Source organism: Pseudophryne corroboree, chromosome 6 (assembly GCF_028390025.1).
Source record: "Pseudophryne corroboree isolate aPseCor3 chromosome 6, aPseCor3.hap2, whole genome shotgun sequence".
Lineage (NCBI taxonomy): Eukaryota > Metazoa > Chordata > Amphibia > Anura > Myobatrachidae > Pseudophryne > Pseudophryne corroboree.
Window position 1 is genome coordinate 362,734,111 of NC_086449.1, and position 21,257 is coordinate 362,755,367.

At 46.0% G+C, this 21,257-nt stretch overlaps 1 protein-coding gene across 5 annotated transcripts in view; it reads right to left on the reverse strand.

The window, feature by feature from the left end:
- The window catches only part of PPP6R2 (protein phosphatase 6 regulatory subunit 2), a 355,372-nt gene that overhangs the window by 89,012 nt on the left and 245,103 nt on the right, over nucleotides 1-21,257 (reverse strand). For all 5 annotated transcript variants that reach the window (XM_063926667.1, XM_063926669.1, XM_063926668.1 and 2 more), the window contains exons 13-15: nucleotides 9,964-10,079; nucleotides 8,845-8,930; nucleotides 8,464-8,544 (exon numbers count right to left, since the gene is read on the reverse strand). In XM_063926667.1, coding sequence (XP_063782737.1) covers nucleotides 8,464-8,544; nucleotides 8,845-8,930; nucleotides 9,964-10,079 — 283 coding nt within the window. The remainder of the gene's footprint in view (nucleotides 1-8,463; nucleotides 8,545-8,844; nucleotides 8,931-9,963; nucleotides 10,080-21,257) is intronic.

Sequence of the window (21,257 nt, forward strand, 5' to 3'; positions counted from 1 at the left end):
CTGCGGATGCGCCACGACGGGCCGCCCAAGAAGGTCCACCCGACTGAGTAGAATGGGCCATGATAGCAGCAGGAGCTGGGAGCCCAGCCTGCGCATAAGCTAGTGCAATCACCATTCTACTCCATCTGGCCTAGGTTTGCTTATTTGCAGGCCAGCCACGTTTGTGAAAACCAAAAAGTACAAAAAGGGAATCTGACCTCCTGATAGAGGCAGTCCTTTCCATATAAATACGGAGAGCCCGTACCACGTCCAAAGATCTTTCTTTGGAGGACAAACCAGAAGAGATGAAGGCCGGAACCACAATCTCCTGGGTAAGGTGAATAAATGATAACACCTTAGGTAAATAACCAGGGCGCGATCGAAGAACTGCCCGGTCACGGTCAAAAATAAGAAAGGAATAAGAAAAGGTGGGCGACAGGACAAATCGCTGATAATGTCGATTTTATACTAAACAGAAAGCTATACCTTTAAACACACTTTTACCATGGAGCCGCTGCGGCCGCTAGACTTAATATGCACTCTACGTACTTATTACGCTATTTGCGTACAGAGTCCCGTACCTTGTACGGACTTAGCGTACAAACGCCGCGCTGGGGGTACAAAGTACACACAGCGCGCACACACCCAGAGATACACTTTAAACCTTATGCAGCAATGCAATACAATGATATTCCACTTTAAACCTTATGCAGCAACGCAATACAATAATGCTATTATACTTTAAACCTTATGTAGCGCTGACAGTACAAAGTACCCGCAGCGCGTACACACCTAATTATTACACTTTAAAACCCTAGCAGGGAAAAGAGGACACAACACCGATTTGTAGTTAATCACTGGGTTCCGACACCACAGAGTAATATTTCTGAAAGGGGGTTAACAATACGAATTATGCACTACAATACAACAGAGTAAATGGCTACAGTCAATGTACATACGTGAGAATATGCGCTTGCGCAACCCGTCCCGGTCCTCCGCTATCAAGTTGATTGCGTTGAGAGTCTTGTGTGTGGCCAGGCTGCAGCAGGCTTTATTTATACAATTCATCTAAAAGCAATACAATGGATACTGTAATCCCTTTGTCCATTGGACACAGTATTGCACTTTTACAGTACAGGAGAGGTCATAGGTTGATTTGAAAAGGTAGGCGATGTCTTTCTCAACTGCTCTTGTGGGTGGTCTCCTCTGGATTCCCGCCGCATACATAATATACAGTAAATACAGTTTAAACCTATATTCTGCTTCTGCACATAACTATCCTCAGAAACATGCGATCTTCCGCAAACCAACACCGGAATGTTACCCTTAAAATACCCTACAGCTGGATACCAAACACCACCTTATAACCTTAGTCTGTCCCCTCTTATCCTGTAAAGGTGAATCCCTTTGTTCTGTGTTCATTTAAACTGTTGTTACTTTCTGATGTGGTGCAGGGGGACTATGTGTACAATGTGCACTATTTGGATTAAATATGTCATGTTTTGATAGCCCTCCATGCGTTCACAAACTCCGCCGTAAATACCCACACCACGCGCAGGACCGCGGGAGCGATCATACGCAAATTGCGGATATGTGCACGCACGGCGGAACAAGTGCACGCGCAGCGGGCATGTGTGTGTCGCTTGTACGTGATGTGTGTACTGCAATATTTTTCGACTTTGACAGCGCCTAAGTCCGACACCCTCCTAGCAGAGGCAATAGCCAACAGAAACACTACCTTAAGTGTAAAGCATTTAAGGTCCACAGATTCAAGAGGTTCAAATGGAGACTCTTGCAAGGCATTTAAGGCTACAGACAGATCCCATGGAGCCACAGGAGGGACATAGGGAGGCTGAATCCGTAAAACACCCTGAGTGAAAGTGTGAACGTCAGGAAGAGACGCAATTTTTATCTGAAACCACACCGACAAGGCAGATATATGAACCTTGAGGGAGACCAGACGAAAGGTCCAAGTCTAGGCCTTGTTGTAGAAAAGTCAAAAGTCTGGAAGTTTTGAAGGAATATGCATCATAATTCTTAGCAGCACACCATGTGAAGTAAGAATTCCAGACCCTGTAATAAATCCGAGCCGAAGCTAGTTTACGGGCTTTCAACATAGTTTGCATGACCGCCTCAGAGAATCCTTTGGCTCTCAGAAGTGATGCTTCAAGAGCCATGCCGTCAAAGTCAGTCTGGCCAGGTCCGGGTAGACACAAGGGCCCTGAACGAGGAGGTCTTGCTTGAACTTCCGTATTACCCTGGGCAGGAGTGACACTGGAGGGAACACATATGGCAGTCGAAAGTTCCATGGAATTGCCAGTGCGTCCACAAACGCTGCTTGAGGATCCCTTGCCCTTGTTCCGAAGACCGGAACCTTGTGATTGTGTCGAGATGCCATCAGGTCTACATCTGGTAGGCCCCACTTGTCCACTAGGAGTTGAAAGACTTTGGGATGAAGACTTTGGGATGAAGACTCCACTCTCCGATGTGCACGTCCTGACGACTGAGGAAGTCCGCTTCCCAGCTGAGGACTCTCGGAATGAACACTGCCGATATTGCGGACAGATGGCGTTCCGCCCATTGGAGGATTTTTGACACTTCCATCATTGCCATGTGGCTTTGAGAGCCGCCTTGATGATTTATGTACGCCACCGTGGTGGCATTGTCTGACTGTACTTGAACAGGCATGTTCTGTACCAGAGGCAGGGCCAGTGTCAACGCATTGAACACTGCCCGCAATTCCAGAATGTTTACTGGGAGGAGAGATCCCTCCCTGGTCCGCCGACCCTGGAGAGAGTATTGTTCCAACACCGCGCCCCAACCCCGCAAACTGGCATCTGTTGTCAGGAGTACCCAGTTGGAGATCCAGAAGGGACGGCCCCTGCTCAACTGTTGGTCCTGTAGCCACCAGCTCAGTGACCGACGAACCTCCGGAGTCAAGAAGATCATTTGCGACCTTATCCGATAAGGTAGGCCGTCCCATTTGGAAAGGATTAACCTCTGCAGAGGGAGGGAGTGAAATTGAGCATACTCTACCATTTTGAAAGCCGACACTATGAGGCCTAGTACTTGCATCACCGAGTGTATCGACACTCTCTGGCGAGAGAGGAAGCATCTGATCTTGTCCTGAAGTTTCAGGACCTTCTCCGGAGACAGAAACAGTCTTTGGCTGTGTGTGTCCAGCAGCGCCCACAGGTGCACCATGCTCCGAGCAGGGACCAGCTAGGACTTCTTCCAATTGATGAACCTTAGCACCAGCAGGACCCGTGGGCTTGTAGGAATTTTGGACTGACATCTCCAGTTGACTGAGGAGGACATCTTAGAAGTTCGACAGAATCAGCAAGTTGTCCAGAGACGGCAGGATCCTGATTCCCTGACGATGGAGGAAAGCCGTCATCACGGACATGACCTTGGTGAAAATCCGAGGTGACGTGGCCAGTCCAAATGGCAGAGCCTGGAATTGAAAATTAAGGTTGCCAATGGCAAACCGCAGATATTGCTGATGCAATATGGCAATAATTATGTGCAGGTAAGCATCCTGTATGTCCAGGGAAACCATATAGTCCTCTGGTTCCATGGCCAGCACAATAGAGCGGAGGGTTTCCTATACGGAATTTAGACACTCTCACAAACTTGTTCAATGATCTGAGGTTGAGGATAGGCCGGAAAGACCCATTTGTTTTCGGAACTAGAAACAGGGTCGAATAGTATCTCCTGCCTCTCTGGGACAGAGATACCGGCACTATCACTCTTGTTTCCAGGAGGGATTGTACGACTAAGTGTAGACCTTGCGCTTTCAACGTATCCGAGGGGACAACCGTTGAACAGAACTGCCGAGGTGGACTTCTCTTGAAAGAGATTGCATACCTGTGAGAGACAACTTCCTGCTCTCAGGCGTCTGAAGTGGTCTTTAACCAGGCCTGGGCGAACTGCAGAAGTCGGGCCTCCCACTCTGGGGTCCCCCAGGGGGAGGCCCGCCCCATCATGCAGCAGGCTTGTATTGTTTGGAAGCAGGCTGACGGGCCGCCCAGGATTGTTTAGATTTGGGCTTAGTGGTTTTGGAAGTACGAGCCTGTCTCGGGTAGCCTGACATTTTGCTTTACTTGGAGGTCGAAAGGAACGAAAAGTTGTACTCAGCCTTCTGGGTAGAAGGATTAGTACTTGGGAGAAACGCAGTCTTGGACATCGCCAAGTCAGTCAGAATCTTATTCACATCCTCCCCAAATAGTATGTCTCCCTTGAAATATAGCACCTTCAAGGTCTTTTTAGAGTCCAGGTCCACCTTCCAGGACCGCAACCACAGAATCCGGCGAGCCAGGATAGATGTAGTAGATGCCTTGGCCGCCATGACCCCTGCATCAGAGGCCGCCTCCTGAGTATAGTGAGAGGCAGTGGTAATATACGACAGATATTGTCTGGCAGTGTCACAAAAATTTTGTGGTAGCTCATCCTCAATTGCCTAAACCCATGCTTCAATAGCTTTTGCAGCCCAAGATGCTGCCATCGTGGGTCTATGCACAGCACCAGTAAGTGTGTAAATAGACTTCAGGCATCCCTCCACACGCTTATCCGTTGGTTCCTTCAGTGAGGTGACAATGATGACAGGCAGAGTAGAAGATACCACTAGACGGGCGACATGAGAGTTCACCGGCGGTGGAGTTTCTCATTTGTTACTCAACTCCGCAGGGATAGGGTAACGAGCTAGCATCTTTTTGGACAGGGAAAATTCATTTCCTGGAGACAACCAGGATTCCTGACATATGTCAATTAAAAGGTCAGAATGTGGTAAAAATAGGATTTTAAATACCTACCGGTAAATCCTTTTCTATGAGTCCATAGAGGATGTTGGGCACTCTCAAAAGACCATGGGTATAGACGGGATCAGCAGGAGACATGGGCACTTTAAGACTTTCAAAGGGGCGTGACCTGGCTCCTCCCTCTATATCCCTCCCCAGACTCAGTTTGGAACTGTGCCCGGCGAGACGGACATTACGAGGAAAGGACTTAACAAACAAGGTGAGCCAACACCAGCTCACGCCATAAGCATGCCGTATAACATGGCAGATAACTGAACACATGTCAACGGACATGGACAAAACCTCAGCAAAAAGCTGAAGAAAAAAACAAAAACACAACCTGTGTGTAACCAGAACTAAACTGCAGATACAGTACGCACTGGGACGGGCGCCCAACATCCTCTACGGATTTACTGGTAGGTATTTAAAATCCTATTTTCTATTTCGCCCTAGAGGATGTTGGGCACTCTCAAAAGACCATGGGGTTTATACCAAAGCTCAATAGCGGGCGGGAGAGTGCGGATGACTCTGCAGCACAGATTGACCAAATTTAAGATCTTCATCGGCCAAGGTATCAAACTTGTAGAATTTAGCAAACGTGTTCGACCCCGACCAAGTAGCAGCTCGGCAAAGTTGCAATGCCGAGACACCCCGGGCAGCCGCCCAGGACGAACCCACCTTCTTAGTGGAATGGGCCTTCACTGATTTCAGCAACGCCAAGCCTGCCGTTGAATGAGCCTGCTGAATCGTCTGACATATCCAGTGGGCAATGGTCTGCTTGGAAGCAGAAACCCCAATCTTATTGGGAGCATACAAAATAAACAGAGACTATGTTTTCCTCAATGGAGCCGTCCTGGCTACATAAATCTTTAAAGCTCTGACCACATCCAGAGACTTATTCTCAGCCAAAGCGCCAGTAGCCACTGGCACCACAATAGGTTGGTTGATATGAAAAGAGGAAACCACCTTTGGCAGAAATTGTTGCAGAGTTCGCAACTCTGCTCTATCTTCATGGAAAATTAAATAAGGGCTCATGTGAGACAAGGCCGCCAACTCCAACACCCACCTTTCGGATGCCAACACCAACAAAATGACAACTTTCCAAGTGAGGAATTTTAACTCCACTTTACGCAAAGGTTCAAACCAATGTGACTGAAGGAACGATAATACGACGTTAAGGTCCCAAGGTGCCACAGGGGGCACAAAAGGAGGTTGGATGTGCAACACCCCTTTCACAAAGGACTGCACTTCAGGAAGCGTCCCGTCTATACCCATGGTCTTTTGAGAGTGCCCAACATCCTCTAGGACGAAATAGAAACTACTTTAGCAACCTTCTGACGATTGAACTTATCAGGTTTCTTAGACGTAACAGGAGGATCAGTCTCATCATCAATCTGGAGAATCAGATTGATAGCCTCCACTAGGTCAGGAACATCAACTTGAGTTGTAGATTCCTCATCAGAAGCAACTGTGTCAGTGTCTGACGGATCAGTATAATCCCCATCCTCATTGGAAGAATCATCCGAAATACAGTATTAGTGAATTGTGAGGAAGAAATGGCCCGCTTAGATGACCCCTTAGCACCAGCAGGACGAGGGATAGGTTTTTGTCTAACCAAAGACTGATTTAATTGTTTTAACTGGTAGACAGAGTATCCGCCCAAGGCGGGTTAACTATAGGGACAATATGTGGCTGCAATGGCACAGGAGGTCCCACAGGGGGCGTAAGCCATGTTACAAGCATAGTCAGCATATTTGAAAATGCAGCCCAAGGTGGGTCCTGATTTGCCACAGGTGCTGCAGACTGACTGGAAGGTGCAGGGCACCCAGTACCTGAACTCTCAGCTGAAACCTTTTCCTCAGTGAAATCTGTGGCGCCAGCACTGCATGATGCAGGAGCGTCTGCGGATTTCCCGCCCTATGTAGCAGACATTATTGGGAATGTAGCCTTAGGGCACAACAGTACAATATAGCCAGACAAACACAATACAGGTACCTGCAAAAAAACAAACAAAAAAAAACCTGTGTTATGTGACAGTAAATGCAAGCACAAACAGAGGATTTAAGCGGTGTGAGGTGACTGCAACGCACAGAGAAAAATACAAAACAGTGTATCCTGTGGAACACTATATTTGAAATGAGACCCTGATGCACTTAGCCTCCCATGGTACAGAATATAGTGACAGCAATACGTGTGATACACAGAATAGAATCCACACAGCAGCTATAGGCACACACAGTCACAGGTACAATGCAGAAATTATTACATATAAACAATAAGACTGCACTGGACTAGTAAATCTACATATAGATATGTATGTATACAGATATAACAATGCACAGTAAACACTGGTTGTATATCACAGAATACTTGTACTAAATATTGATATAGCAGTACACTTGGGGGTAAATTTACTAAGATGGGAGTTCTATTTAGGATGGGATGTTGCCTATAGCAACCAATCAGATTCTACTACTCATTTATCTAGCACCTTCTAGAAGATAATACCTGGAATTTGATTGGTTCCTATGGGCAACATCCCATTTTAAATAGAACTCCCATCTTAGTAAATTTACCCCTTGTTCTTAACTAACACTGTCTAAAATTACATGTAGAATACTTAAGTGTCTGTATATATACAGTGCTGACAAGACGGGCATTTTTACAGAGGAGACAGTGCCCAGCAGTCCTGGAGATCAGCCAAGGTAGTAGTGAAGATGGCGCCAAAATCTCAGCAGGGAGTGGGGGAGAGAGAAATGCAGCTCCAGGGAGGGAACACCAGCAGTAGATGGAGCCCGGAGCTGGGGGAGGGGCTACAGATCAGCGCCTTATCCCCTATGTTGGTCCTCACCACCGGATACTATGGAGCCTATTACAAAAAAAATTTGTAAATCCGACCTGTGCTCCCTGCCCTGGTGGATATAGTGGGGTCCCTGTATGGCCACAGTGTCCATGCCAGTGGCGCGGTCAGTCTCCTGGGACCGCGACTGGATCACGTGGGGGACCCTCTTACCTCCTCCCAGTCATGCAGCCACGCGATCCAGGAGAGCAGCAGCAGTGGTGGTGTGCCTAGAAACCGGTGCGTCCCCACTGCAAGTACTCAGGAACCAGGCAGCGGGAGTATGCAGCGCCGCTGAGGGAGGTGATGGAGCCGCAGCACAGCATGTCAAAATGACAAAAAAAGTGCTGCGGCCCTTGAAGTCTTCTTAAAAAGCTCTTTTCACGGCTGCATAGCGCAGCCCCCCCTGTTAATGACCTGCACTGCAGGCACCAACTTACAAACTGAGCTCCAGTGCCTGGAGGAGGGGCTATAGAGGAGGCGGTGCACTGCATCCTGGGAACAGTCAAAGCTTTAGCCTGTTGATGCCTCGGATCAAGATTCAACACTACACCCCAATGTTATTCCCTGTGGAATACCAGTGTACCCCGCTGCAGAAAAACAGCTTTATTATACTAAATAAAAAGTCCATTCTAAACTGTTCAATTCAAGAAATTCAGGTTTACACATTAAACATGGAAACTAGTGGAAGATGGAAAATAGCTTACTTATAGAAATTATGAGATATCCTACAATGATATATTGATCTATCTGGAATGTAATGACACTCATTACAAACCAAAAGGAGTAAATTCCATGATTATCACATATTACATTAGCAAGTTCAATTAAGTGACCTTGAGAGCTCACCTGCTGCACTGATAGTTCATTGGGAAATGCACTGTCGATATCTTCATCTTCACTAGAAGATCGCAAGTGGTGTGTGTTTACCTACAGAATGTGAGACGATACACTAAGCATTGTGATGGGTAAAGGAAAAGAACTAAAAAGACAAGTGATCCAATATGTAAGCAAAGCACATAAGAGAAGCTGTATACATAATATATCACACAGACTTGTTCAGAGAATGAAACCTTTAAATAAACACACAAGATGGATAGCAAGACAACATACTTCCAGTACAGAATGTAAGGACTTGAAGATATGAGCACGATGTATAAAATGGAACCAATAAAAGAAGCAGAAACAAAATAATAGTCACATATGTGGTGAAAGAGAGCGTAACTTTACCAAGTCCACAGTGTTCCTGCGATTAGTTTCTGTTAAGGTCTCCTCAACAAAAGTCTCCCATCTTCCTCTGCAGTCCTCAGGTAGCTCTACAGAGAGAACACAAGTACTTTATTAGTAAGGAAACCAACAAACACAAAATGGTAATATGCTTAAGCGACTATAACCATTCCTTTGCATAAAATGTGTTCATCTTTCAAAAGACTACCTTCAAAGGGGTCTATGTACTAAGCCTTGGAGAGAAATCAAGTGGACCAAGAAAGTAGCAGCCAATCAGCTCCTAACTGGCATGTTACATGCTGTATTGTTAGGAGCTGGTTGGTTGGTACTTTATCTCTCTCCAAGGCTTTGTACATAGATGACATAGGGCCTAATTCAGAGTTGATCACAGCAGCAAATTTGTTAGCAGTTGGGCAAAACCATGTGCACTGCATGATATAACATGTGCAGAGAGAGTTAGATTTGGGTGGGGTGGGATCAAACTGAAATCTAAATTGCAGTGTAAAAATAAAGCAGCCAGTATTTACCCTGCACAGAAACAAAATAACCCACCCAAATCTAACTCTCACTGCACATGTTATATCTGCCACACCTGCAGTGCACATGGTTTTGCCCAACTGCTAGCAAATTTGCTGCTGCGATCAACTCTGAATTACCCCCATAGTCCTTTGTTTGACTTACACTATGGTAGAATTTGGCAGACAACTACCACCACTGTTAAGGTTTGGCACACAAAATGCAAAATTACCAAGCGGCATTATTTATAAGCTGTTGATTCTCAACAGGTTTTAACTTAAAATTTAAAATGGCAATAACATTAAATACAAAACCAGTGGTGTTTTGCAGTTATTATTACTGACGTTTAGCCACTAAGGACATGCAGCTTGCAAAAGCCACAGCTTAGTAAAGCTCGTACTGATGTGCATATGTTTCTGTAGCTCAAGGGATAATTCATCCCTATGATATACTGATGGAGAGGTTTCTTATCTAACTGACCATTAGAGAAACACTAAGTAAAAAATAGAACACATCTTATGTTTTTGTGTAATGTATCCAGGCACACTGCATATCAGAGAAGCCAATGTGTCACAGTATAAGACAAAAACTGGCCAAATGCATTACCTTTAATAAAGTCACTGATCTGTACTTGCATGGGACCCTTCTCCACATTCTGTACCACTGCATTGGCAATGCGTGTTAAGTGACCCATGTTTCCTCTCCTCATTCCTCCTTCAGCTCTGCAAAGAGATATGTGAAAGAAGTAAACCACAAGCTAATACACTCCTAATTCAGATTTGTGCGTAAACCCAATGGTTTACGTATAAATCCGATGGTATGGGAAATGCACAGGTGCAAGCTCCGTTCTGCACATGTGCAGTACGGGTGTTGCGATATCACTCACAGCCCCGTCAGCCGGAACATGACTGACATGCTGGGGCATATGGGGGGCAGAGCGGTTGCAGCACCAGGCACAGTTCTACAAAAATTGGGGCGTGTCACACCCATTTTGTAGGCGTGACGAATCCAGGGTCTGTGTCGTTAGATGCAGACTTTACTGGTCCCGGGTGTCTGAATAAGACGGCCAGCCTGATAAGCTTAAGCTAACGAAGACTGACTGATGCTTAAAAAAATTGTGACTCTTCACCAATGGTCGCAATGGTGATCCAAGGCTGCGTTCTCACGCGCAAGACTCAGGTCTCGCGAATGCATGCAGGAGGCATCTATCCATATAGGCGCCTACAGCTGAATCTGAATTTTAATTACACTGAATTTTAAAGGGGCTGAGCAATACCTTGATGAATGTATCAGGCCCTCTATACCCCCACTCACAACATACACACACACACACACACACACACACACACACACAGAGGTAAACATACGTACCCAGGTAAAACACAGAGAACTTAACACCTCAACCGTGGCACACCAAATACACCAGATATCTGCAAAAATGCTCACGTACTGCTGAGCGACACTGGAGGAAATCACGCTCTAAGGCAGACTTCCTCCATTTCAAACGTATGCTCTCATCCTTCAGTGCTGCCCTTTCTCTTGCTAAACAGTCATACTTCAAGAACCTCATCTCCTCCCAGTCTTCCAACCCCCGGCGCCTCTTTGCCACTCTCAACTCACTCCTCTGCCCACCTCCACCTCGTCTCCCTTCCTCACTCTCTGCTCTTGACTTTGCCACTTACTTCACATCCAAAATTGACTCCATACGTAAGGACATCACATCACACCAGACCATCCATAGCCAGCTTTCTCCCATCCCTTACCACCCCTCCCCATCCCTCCCACCAACTCTGACTTCTTTCTCCCATGCATCTGGAGAGGAAGTCATGGCCCTCATTCGTTCCTGTCCCCTCACCACCTCCCCTCTTGACCCTATCCCCTCCCGCCTCCTCCACTACCTCTCTCCTTCTGCTTGTTCTCATCTTTCCCACCTTCTCAATCTCTCCCTCTCATCAGGCACTGTCCCCTCTGCCTTCAAGCATGCACTCATCTCTCCTATTCTTAAAAAACCTACCCTTGATCCAAACAAACACTCTCTCCAACTACCGACCCATCTCTCTCTTCCCTTTTGCCTCCAAACTCCTTGAGCGTATTGTCTACAACCGCCTTATTTCCTTTCTTTCCTCACACTCACTACTTGACCCATTCCAGTCTGGCTTCCGTCCTCTCCACTCCACTGAAACTGCCCTTACAAAAGTATGCAATGACCTCCATGCTGCTAAATCTAAGGGACACTACTTTATAATTATTCTACTTGATCTCTCTGCTGCTTTTGACACTGTGGACCATCCTCTCCTACTGCAAATCCTTCACTCCATTGGTCTGCGTGACACTGCCCTCTCTTGGCTGTCTTCCTACCTCTCTGACCGTTCATTCTCTTTCTCCTCTCATGACTCCACCTCCCCCTCACTTCCACTAACTGTAGGTGTACCCCAAGGTTCTGTCCTTGGTCCTCTTCTCTTCTCTCTCTATACATCCTCACTAGGTAAGCTCATTAGTTCTTTTGGTTTCCAATATCATCTCTATGCTGATGACACCCAAATCTATCTTTCCTCTCCAGACCTCTCCCCTGCTCTCCTCACTCGTATCTCCAACTGTCTCTCTGCTACCTCTTCCTGGATGTCCCAGCGCTTTCTTAAACTTAACATGTCTAAGACAGAGCTGATTATCTTCCCTCATTCCCGCATAACCTCACCTCCTACAATCTCATTATCTATTGATGGCACTACTATCTCCTCTAGCCCCCAAGTGTGCTGTCTTGGAGTAATCCTTGGCTCCTCCCTCTCCTTCAAACCACACATTCAGCACCTCTCACAAACCTGCCGTTTTTATCTAAAAAATATTTCCAGGATCAGACCCTTTCTGACTCAGGATGCTACTAAGACTCTTATCAGCTCACTGATCATCTCCACACTGGATTACTGTAATCTCCTCCTGACTGGCATTCCTGACAAACGCCTCTCTCCACTCCAATCTATCCTCAATGCTGCTGCCCGGCTCATTTTCCTCACCAAACGCACTACGTCTACCTCTCCTCTCCTACTAGACCTCAACTGGCTCCCCTCTTCCCTTTCAGAATCCATTTCAAGCTTCTCACACTCGCTTACAAAGCCCTCACCCACTCCTCTCCCATCTACATCTCTGATCTTATCTCCCTTTACACACCCACCCGTCCTCTTCGCCATGCTAATGCACAACGACTCTCCTGCCTACGGATTACTTCCTCACACTCCTACCTCCAAGATTTTTCACGTGCTGCACCACTTCTCTGGAATTCCCTACCTCTCCCCCTCAGACTCTCCACCTCTCTACAAAACTTCAAACGGGCTCTCAAGACCCACTTCTTCATCAAACACAGCCAAATCTCATCCTAACCCTCTGTTCCACATTCTCTATGTACCCCATCTGTGTCACCCCTGTCTGTCTACCCCTCCCCTTTAGATTGTAAGCTCTCACGAGCAGGGCCCACTTCCCTCATGTGCTTATCCTTTGTCTTACTTTAATAATCTTCAACTGTACCACATCCAGCAGTCTTCTGCCACCCGATACTTATTCCAGTGTCATCTGCTGATGTTACTATGTTTATTTACCCTTTACTTGTCCTATACTGTCATCAACTGTAAGTTGCTGTTTTCCAGTTTGATTATTTATGTACTCTGTAATTGGGTGCTGCGGAACCCTTGTGGCGCAATATAAATAAAGGATAATAATAATACATATGTAAAAGGTGTTGTACCAGCTAATCAGACAGTTCCATTAATTTTCTATAATGAATTAGAAAAATAGGAAACAAATGTAGTAAGTCCTAAGGCAATAACACCATAAAACATGCACCATACACAGTGCTTATGACGTAATGTTGCGCTGTGTAACACCAGAATGTGAAGGTCATAAGAGGCCAATGCAGTTTCAAAATATAACAGTGAAAACAATGTTTAAACTAAACCATGCAGCAGATGAAGTTAAAAGCTGTAAGTACACTAATCAGCAAGATTTAATATGCACAAAAAACATATACAGAAAAATAAGAGACAAATATAAAATCAATAATGATTTAAAATTCAGGTATATCTCAAAAACAGCTATTACATAAATAAATAAGTAAGTATAGAACCCTCTTCATTTTACCAGCATGTATCGATCTGGGAATGAGTTATATAACAATATCCAATACAAGACACAGTCTCAGAAATGTATCCATCCATGCAAGTAAGTGTACAATAAAGATTGGGGGGGGAATCAATTGCTGTCAAAGGGTGGGTATTACCATTTCTGCAACATTTAAACGGCAGCAACAGACCACCATCACGCATTGTTCTGCCGGCCGAATGACACAAAAGTGCTCGCTACGTTATGGGGCAGCAAACACTTTTGAGCGAGATTGGGCTGCTATACAGTGCGACTATGATCGCTCTAATTCGACTGGGCAAACGGATTTGCCCTTAGTTGTATTCCCTCCTTTGTATTCAGCACATAGAATAGACGACACTCACAGGCAACTAATGGAAGAGACAGTTTGGGAGGTATCTATTAAAATTTTATCTATCTATCTATATATATAGTCGGGGAAAAAAACTGCGGCACTCAGGGTCTTGTATTAGTGTAAAGATGTATTAGAAATACATGACAGAGAACATGTTCTCTGTCATGTATTTCTAATACATCTTTACACTAATACAAGACCCTGAGTGCCGCAGTTTTTTTCCCCGACTACCTACAAGTGTTGCTGAGGGCACCGGGGCGCTATATTCAGAGGAGGAGTGCCGGGCCATACATGATCTACATATCTATATATATATATATATATCTATATATATAATGCACAAGCAGGTTAGGCACTCACCCCAACCATATCAACATGTCCAGGCGCCCCTCCGAAGGGAAATTACAAGTATGTATGTATGTATGAATGTATGTATATATATATACACACACACATACATATATATATACATACACACACACCCACATATGTATGTATATATATATATATATATATATATATGGCCCTGTGCTTGGAAGAACAAAACTGTCAATTCTCGCTTGGTAACCCCCATACCCAGAGCTCCTGCACCTAACAAAGACAACTGAAGGCACACTGGTATGCCCAATCAGGTCAGTCATTTGTAATGCCAGATCTATAAGAAACAATACTGCTACAATTGCTGACCTTATTGACCTTATTGAATCTGCAGATCTAGCCTGTATTACAGAGACCTGGCTAGATGAAAATGCAGCACCTATATTGGAGGCTGCAGTCCCAACAAACTACTCTGTCATCCACAACCCAAAACTGGACCGCAGGGGTGGCGGGGTGGCTATCTACTTCAAAAAAGACCTTAAACTTAGGGTCCACCCTATTGAAATTACTCGCTCATTCGAGTGCATTGCTGCCCGGAGTTCGACAGGATTAGGTTTCAGAGTACTTCTCATTTACTGGCCCCCTGGAGATGGAAAGATATTTCTACAAGAAATTGCAGACACTGTTGCTGGCCTGGTTCTGGAATATCAGAGATGGCTCATCCTCGGGGATTTCAATGCATGGGTGGATGATGAGCTCTCACGCCTTGGCCAAGACCTCCTGTGCACAATGAATGGTCTGGGCTTCACACAGGTCATTCCTTCTGCCACACATAAAAGTGGTCACACTCTTGATCTTGTCTTTCAGATTGGATTAGAAGTCACTGACCTAAAAATAAACCCAGTCATTTGGTCAGACCACCACGCCCTTTGGTTCTCAGTTGCAACCCCTCAAATAAGATCTCTGCCCGTGGAGTTGACCAGGTATCGTCCAAGGAGGGGTATGACTCCCCAGGATCTAACAGCAAATCTGGATCTCTCTGCTAAACTGGGTGCCTGTGAAGATCCCTGTTCCCTAGTCCATTATTATAATAGGGATGTTATGGCTGCAATTGATATTATCGCCCCTGTGCGTATAAGACCTCGCAAACCACAACGTCAAGCTCCATGGTTCGACAACAGTGTTAGTGAGCTCAAGAAAAGGGGGAGCAGACTGGAAAGACGATGGAGGAAGACTAACCTAGTGGATGACAAAATAAAACTAATAAAGCATAATGAAGAATATCAATCGACAATCACCCGTAAGAAATCACAGTTTCTGTCAAATGAGATCACGGCAGCAAACAATAGGCTGGAATCTCCACAGTGCCATCAAAGGAGTGTCAAACTACAAAACCTGCCAATATAAGCCACCTGCCTTCATGGACCAGCTTTCACCCAGTGGATGTAAAGGACATTGCTGAAATTGCTCGGATTTTGCGTCCCACCACCTGTGATCTGGACCCTGCCTCAACCAAGCTTCTAATAGGTTGTATGGATATAATTGGTCCTGTCTTTGCAAAAATTGTTCAATGCTCTTTGCAGACAGGCATATTTCCTGGACCCCTAAAGGAAGCAATTGTTAGACCTCTTCTTAAAAAACCTAATTTAGATCCCCACTGCATGACCAACTATAGACCGGTATCAAACCTTCCTTTTCTAGGAAAGGTTGAGAAAGTGGTTGCAAATCAACTGGAAACCCGCCTGACAACCCATGATATCTACGGATCCATTCCAATCAGGATTCAGGAGAAGACATAGCACTGAAACAGCCTTGGGGTGTGTGTTAAATGATCTTCTGACGGCAAGAGACAGAGGCGACTGTTCAATATTAAACCTTCTGGATCTGCAGCATTTGATACCGTGGACCATGGGCTTCTGATTGAGTGTCTGATACATTTTTGTGGACTGGATGGCACAGTCCTAAATTGGTTCAAATCATTTCTCACAGGCAGGTCACAGAGAGTATCGTCTGGATTATACTCATCACCACCAGTGCCATTGCCATGTGGTGTCCCACAAGGTTCTATACTATCCCCCATGCTTTTTGCAGTATACATGCTCCCGCTGGGTGAAATAATCAGGCGCCATGGGCTAGTCTACCACTGCTATGCAGATGATACACAACTGTACTTGTCCTTTGCTCCGGGCACGGATAACCCAATAGCAACCCTAAATGGCTGTCTAGCTGAACTCCAGGAGTGGATGAGTGCTAGTTGGCTGAGACTGAACCCGGATAAAACAGAGGTCCTTATGATAGGACCGCAACATCAAAGGACAAGACTGCAGCATAGCCACCCAACTGGACTTACACTCGGGGATTCGGAATTACAAACCACTGATCGTGTGCGGAATCTTGGCGTTGTCCTGGATGGTGGCTTGACACTTAAACATCAGATATCAGCCACAATCAAATCCTCATTCTTTCACCTGAGGAACATAGCCAGAATCAAGCACTTAATTCTCTCAGGTGATCTGCCAAAAGTCATCCACGCATTTGTATCATCTCGATTAGACTACTGTAATGCCCTCTACCTTGGTCTCCCAGCAAAAGAATTGCACCGCTTACAGCTGGTGCAAAACACAGCTGCCAGGCTGTTAACCAACCAGCCCCGTTCTAGCCACATAACACCCATACTCTACTCCCTTCACTGGCTGCCTGTTAGATGGCGAATCATCTTCAAGATTGGCTTACTGAGTTTCAAAGCACTACATGACCAGGGCCCAAGGTACCTGAAGCAGCTACTGACCCCATACTGCCCCACTCGATTACTGCGATCTGTAGATGAAGGACTTTTGTAGATCTGTAGATGAAGGACCTAGAATCTCCCGTAATTCATCTGGGGGTCGAGCTTTTAGTCATGCGGCTCCGACTCTATGGAACTCACTTCCCCGCATAGTTCGAGAGGCCCCAACTATAGAATCCTTCAAAAGTAGACTCAAGACTTTCCTTTTTACTCAAGCATTCCCATAATTGTCCCTTTAGTATCTCCATGCTTCTGTATTTTATGAAAATATGCTCTGTACTTCATTATTTTCTGTACTATATTATGCTATGTATCTGTTAAGCGCCTTGAGTCCTATTGGAGAAAGAGCGCTATATAAATAAAATTATTTTATTTATATATATATATATATATATATATATATATATGTATATATATATATTGTGACAAGAACACTGGGATAGTGTTTGAGGGCAGGTATGTTTGTCCCAGGTTCTTGTCTTACGTGTATTAGAAAAATGAAAACTTCTAGGAATATGTTTTGTTTTGTTAGAACCTTTTCAATTTGTTGGAAAAGCTGGGTAAGGGCCCTGAAAGAGAGATGGGGCAAGTTCCAGACATTGGGCCCAGTTCGGGTCTTTGGCCTCACAGAAGGCTAATCAGGCTTTCAGCTGTGTAAGAGTGTTATAGAGCTGCTGGCCTGATTAGGGTGTGCAGACTGCCTGGGAAGACTGCAGGATCTCTGTGAGAGAAACACGCTTCCTGATACAAGTGAGCTATACAGTGCTTACTGGAGAACTCTGTGTTTTTTCTTTAGTGATAGTTAGGAACATCTTGTGTTTAGTTAGTGCCGGACAGGCAAGGTGTTTTCTTTTGGTGTTTGTTTTATTTTCTGTATAATAAAACTGTCTGGGGCCAGTTGTACCAGAACCTGGACTTGTGTTGTTCCTCAGCTGCTGCGTGCTGCCATATACCCCAGGAAACGGCACCTTGCACCTTTACAGTGTTACAACTTGGTGGAGAATGCGAGCATGCCGTTCTGCGCATAAGTGAAAGCAGCAGCTTTGTGAGGCCTGCAGAAAACGGTAGTTTATGCAGATACAGCCCAGTGTGAAGTTACGGAGACTCGCCCTGAGGATTTGATATATGTCCTGGGTGAAAGCAGCTACAAAGCCGCCTGAAAAATCTGTCGACATGGAGGAACTGCTTAAAGCCTTGCTGCAAGCTACAGCGGCTCAGCAGGAGGCCAACAGACAGCAGCAGGTGGCAATGGAGGAAAAATAAGAATTTACTTACCGATAATTCTATTTCTCATAGTCCGTAGTGGATGCTGGGAACTCCGTAAGGACCATGGGGAATAGCGGCTCCGCAGGAGACTGGGCACAAAAGTAAAAGCTTTAGGACTACCTGGTGTGCACTGGCTCCTCCCCCTATGACCCTCCTCCAAGCCTCAGTTAGGATACAGTGCCCGGACGAGCGTACACAATAAGGAAGGATTTTGAATCCCGGGTAAGACTCATACCAGCCACACCAATCACACCGTACAACCTGTGATCTGAACCCAGTTAACAGCATGATAACAGAGGAGCCTCTAAAAAGATGGCTCACAACAATAATAACCCGATTTTTGTAACAATAACTATGTACAAGTATTGCAGACAATCCGCACTAGGGATGGGCGCCCAGCATCCACTACGGACTATGAGAAATAGAATTATCGGTAAGTAAATTCTTATTTTCTCTGACGTCCTAGTGGATGCTGGGAACTCCGTAAGGACCATGGGGATTATACCAAAGCTCCCAAACGGGCGGGAGAGTGCGGATGACTCTGCAGCACCGAATGAGAGAACTCCAGGTCCTCCTCAGCCAGGGTATCAAATTTGTAGAATTTAGCAAACGTGTTTGCCCCTGACCAAGTAGCTGCTCGGCAAAGTTGTAAAGCCGAGACCCCTCGGGCAGCCGCCCAAGATGAGCCCACTTTCCTTGTGGAATGGGCTTTTACAGATTTTGGCTGTGGCAGGCCTGCCACAGAATGAGCAAGCTGAATTGTACTACAAATCCAACGAGCAATAGTCTGCTTAGAAGCAGGAGCACCCAGCTTGTTGGGTGCATACAGGATAAACAGCGAGTCAGATTTTCTGACTCCAGCCGTCCTGGAAACATATATTTTCAGGGCCCTGACTACGTCCAGCAACTTGGAGTCCTCCAAGTCCCTAGTAGCCGCAGGCACCACAATAGGCTGGTTCAAGTGAAATGCTGAAACCACCTTAGGGAGAAATTGAGGACGAGTCCTCAATTCTGCCCTGTCAGTATGAAAAATTAGGTAAGGGCTTTTATAGGATAAAGCCGCCAATTCTGAGACACGCCTGGCTGAAGCCAGGGCTAACAGCATTACCACCTTCCATGTGAGATATTTTAAGTCCACAGTGGAAAGTGGTTCAAACCAATGTGATTTTAGGAACCCCAAAACTACATTGAGATCCCAAGGTGCCACTGGAGGCACAAAAGGAGGTTGTATATGCAGTACCCCCTTGACAAACGTCTGTACTTCAGGAACTGAAGCCAGTTCTTTTTGGAAGAAAATCGACAGGGCCGAAATTTGAACCTTAATGGACCCTAATTTTAGGCCCATAGACAGTCCTGTTTGCAGGAAATGCAGGAAACGACCCAGTTGAAATTCCTCTGTAGGGGCCTTCCTGGCCTCGCACCACGCAACATATTTACGCCAAATACGGTGATAATGTTGCACTGTTACATCCTTCCTGGCTTTGATCAGGGTAGGGATGACTTCATCCGGAATGCCTTTTTCCTTCAGGATCCGGCGTTCAACCGCCATGCCGTCAAACGCAGCCACGGTAAGTCTTGGAACAGACAGGGTCCCTGCTGGAGCAGGTCCTTTCTTAGAGGTAGAGGCCACGGGTCCTCTGTGAGCATCTCTTGAAGTTACGGGTACCAAGTCCTTCTTGGCCAATCCGGAGCCACGAGTATAGTCTTTACTCCTCTCCTTCTTATGATCCTCAGTACCTTGGGTATGAGAGGCAGAGGAGGGAACACATACACTGACTGGTACACCCATGGTGTTACCAGAGCGTCCACAGCTATTGCCTGAGGGTCCCTCGACCTGGCGCAATACCTGTCTAGTTTTTTGTTGAGGCGGGACGCCATCATGTCCACCTTTGGTTTTTGAAGTGATGTCTCCAGGCTTGACCACAAGCCCTGGAAATTTTTTCCCTGTGTGACTGCTCCCCAGCCTCTCAGGCTGGCATCCGTGGTCACCAGGACCCAGTCCTGAATGCCGAATCTGCGGCCCTCTAGAAGATGAGCACTCTGCAACCACCACAGGAGAGACACTCTTGTCCTTGGAGACAAGGTTATCCGCTGATGCATCTGAAGATGCGACCCGGACCATTTGTCTAGCAGATCCCACTGGAAGGTTCTTGCGTGGAATCTGCCGAATGGGATTGCTTCGTAAGAAGCCACCATTTTTCCCAGAACCCTTGTGCATTGATGCACTGAGACTTGGCCTGGTTTTAGGAGCTTTCTGACTAGTTCGGATAACTCCCTGGCTTTCTCCTCCGGGAGAAACACCTTTTTCTGGACTGTGTCCAGGATCATCCCTAGGAATAGAAGTCGTGTCGTCGGGATCAGCTGCGATTTTGGAATATTGAGAATCCAACCGTGCTGGCGCAGCACTATCTGAGATAGTGCTACCCCGACTTCCAACTGTTCCCTGGATCTTGCCCTTATCAGGAGATCGTCCAAGTAAGGGATAACTAAAACTCCCTTCCTTCGAAGGAGTATCATCATTTCGGCCATTACCTTGGTAAAGACCCGGGGTGCCGTGGACAATCCAAACGGCAGCGTCTGAAACTGATAGTGACAGTTCTGTACCACAAACCTGAGGTACCCTTGGTGAGAAGGGTAAATTGGGACGTGTAGGTAAGCATCCTTGATGTCCAGAGACACCATATAGTCCCCTTCTTCTAGGTTTGCAATCACTGCTCTGAGTGACTCCATCTTGAATTTGAACCTTTGTATGTAAGTGTTCAAGGATTTCAGGTTTAAAATTGGTCTCACCGAGCCGTCCGGCTTCGGTACCACAAATAGTGTGGAATAGTACCCCTTTCCCTGTTGTAGGAGGGGTACCTTGATTATCACCTGCTGGGAATACAGCTTGTGAATGGCTTCCAATACTGCCTCCCTGTCTGAGGGAGACGTCGGTAAAGCAGACTTTAGAAAACGGCGAGGGGGAGACGTCTCGAATTCCAATTTGTACCCCTGAGATACCACCTGAAGGATCCAGGGGTCCACTTGCGAGTGGGCCCACTGCGCACT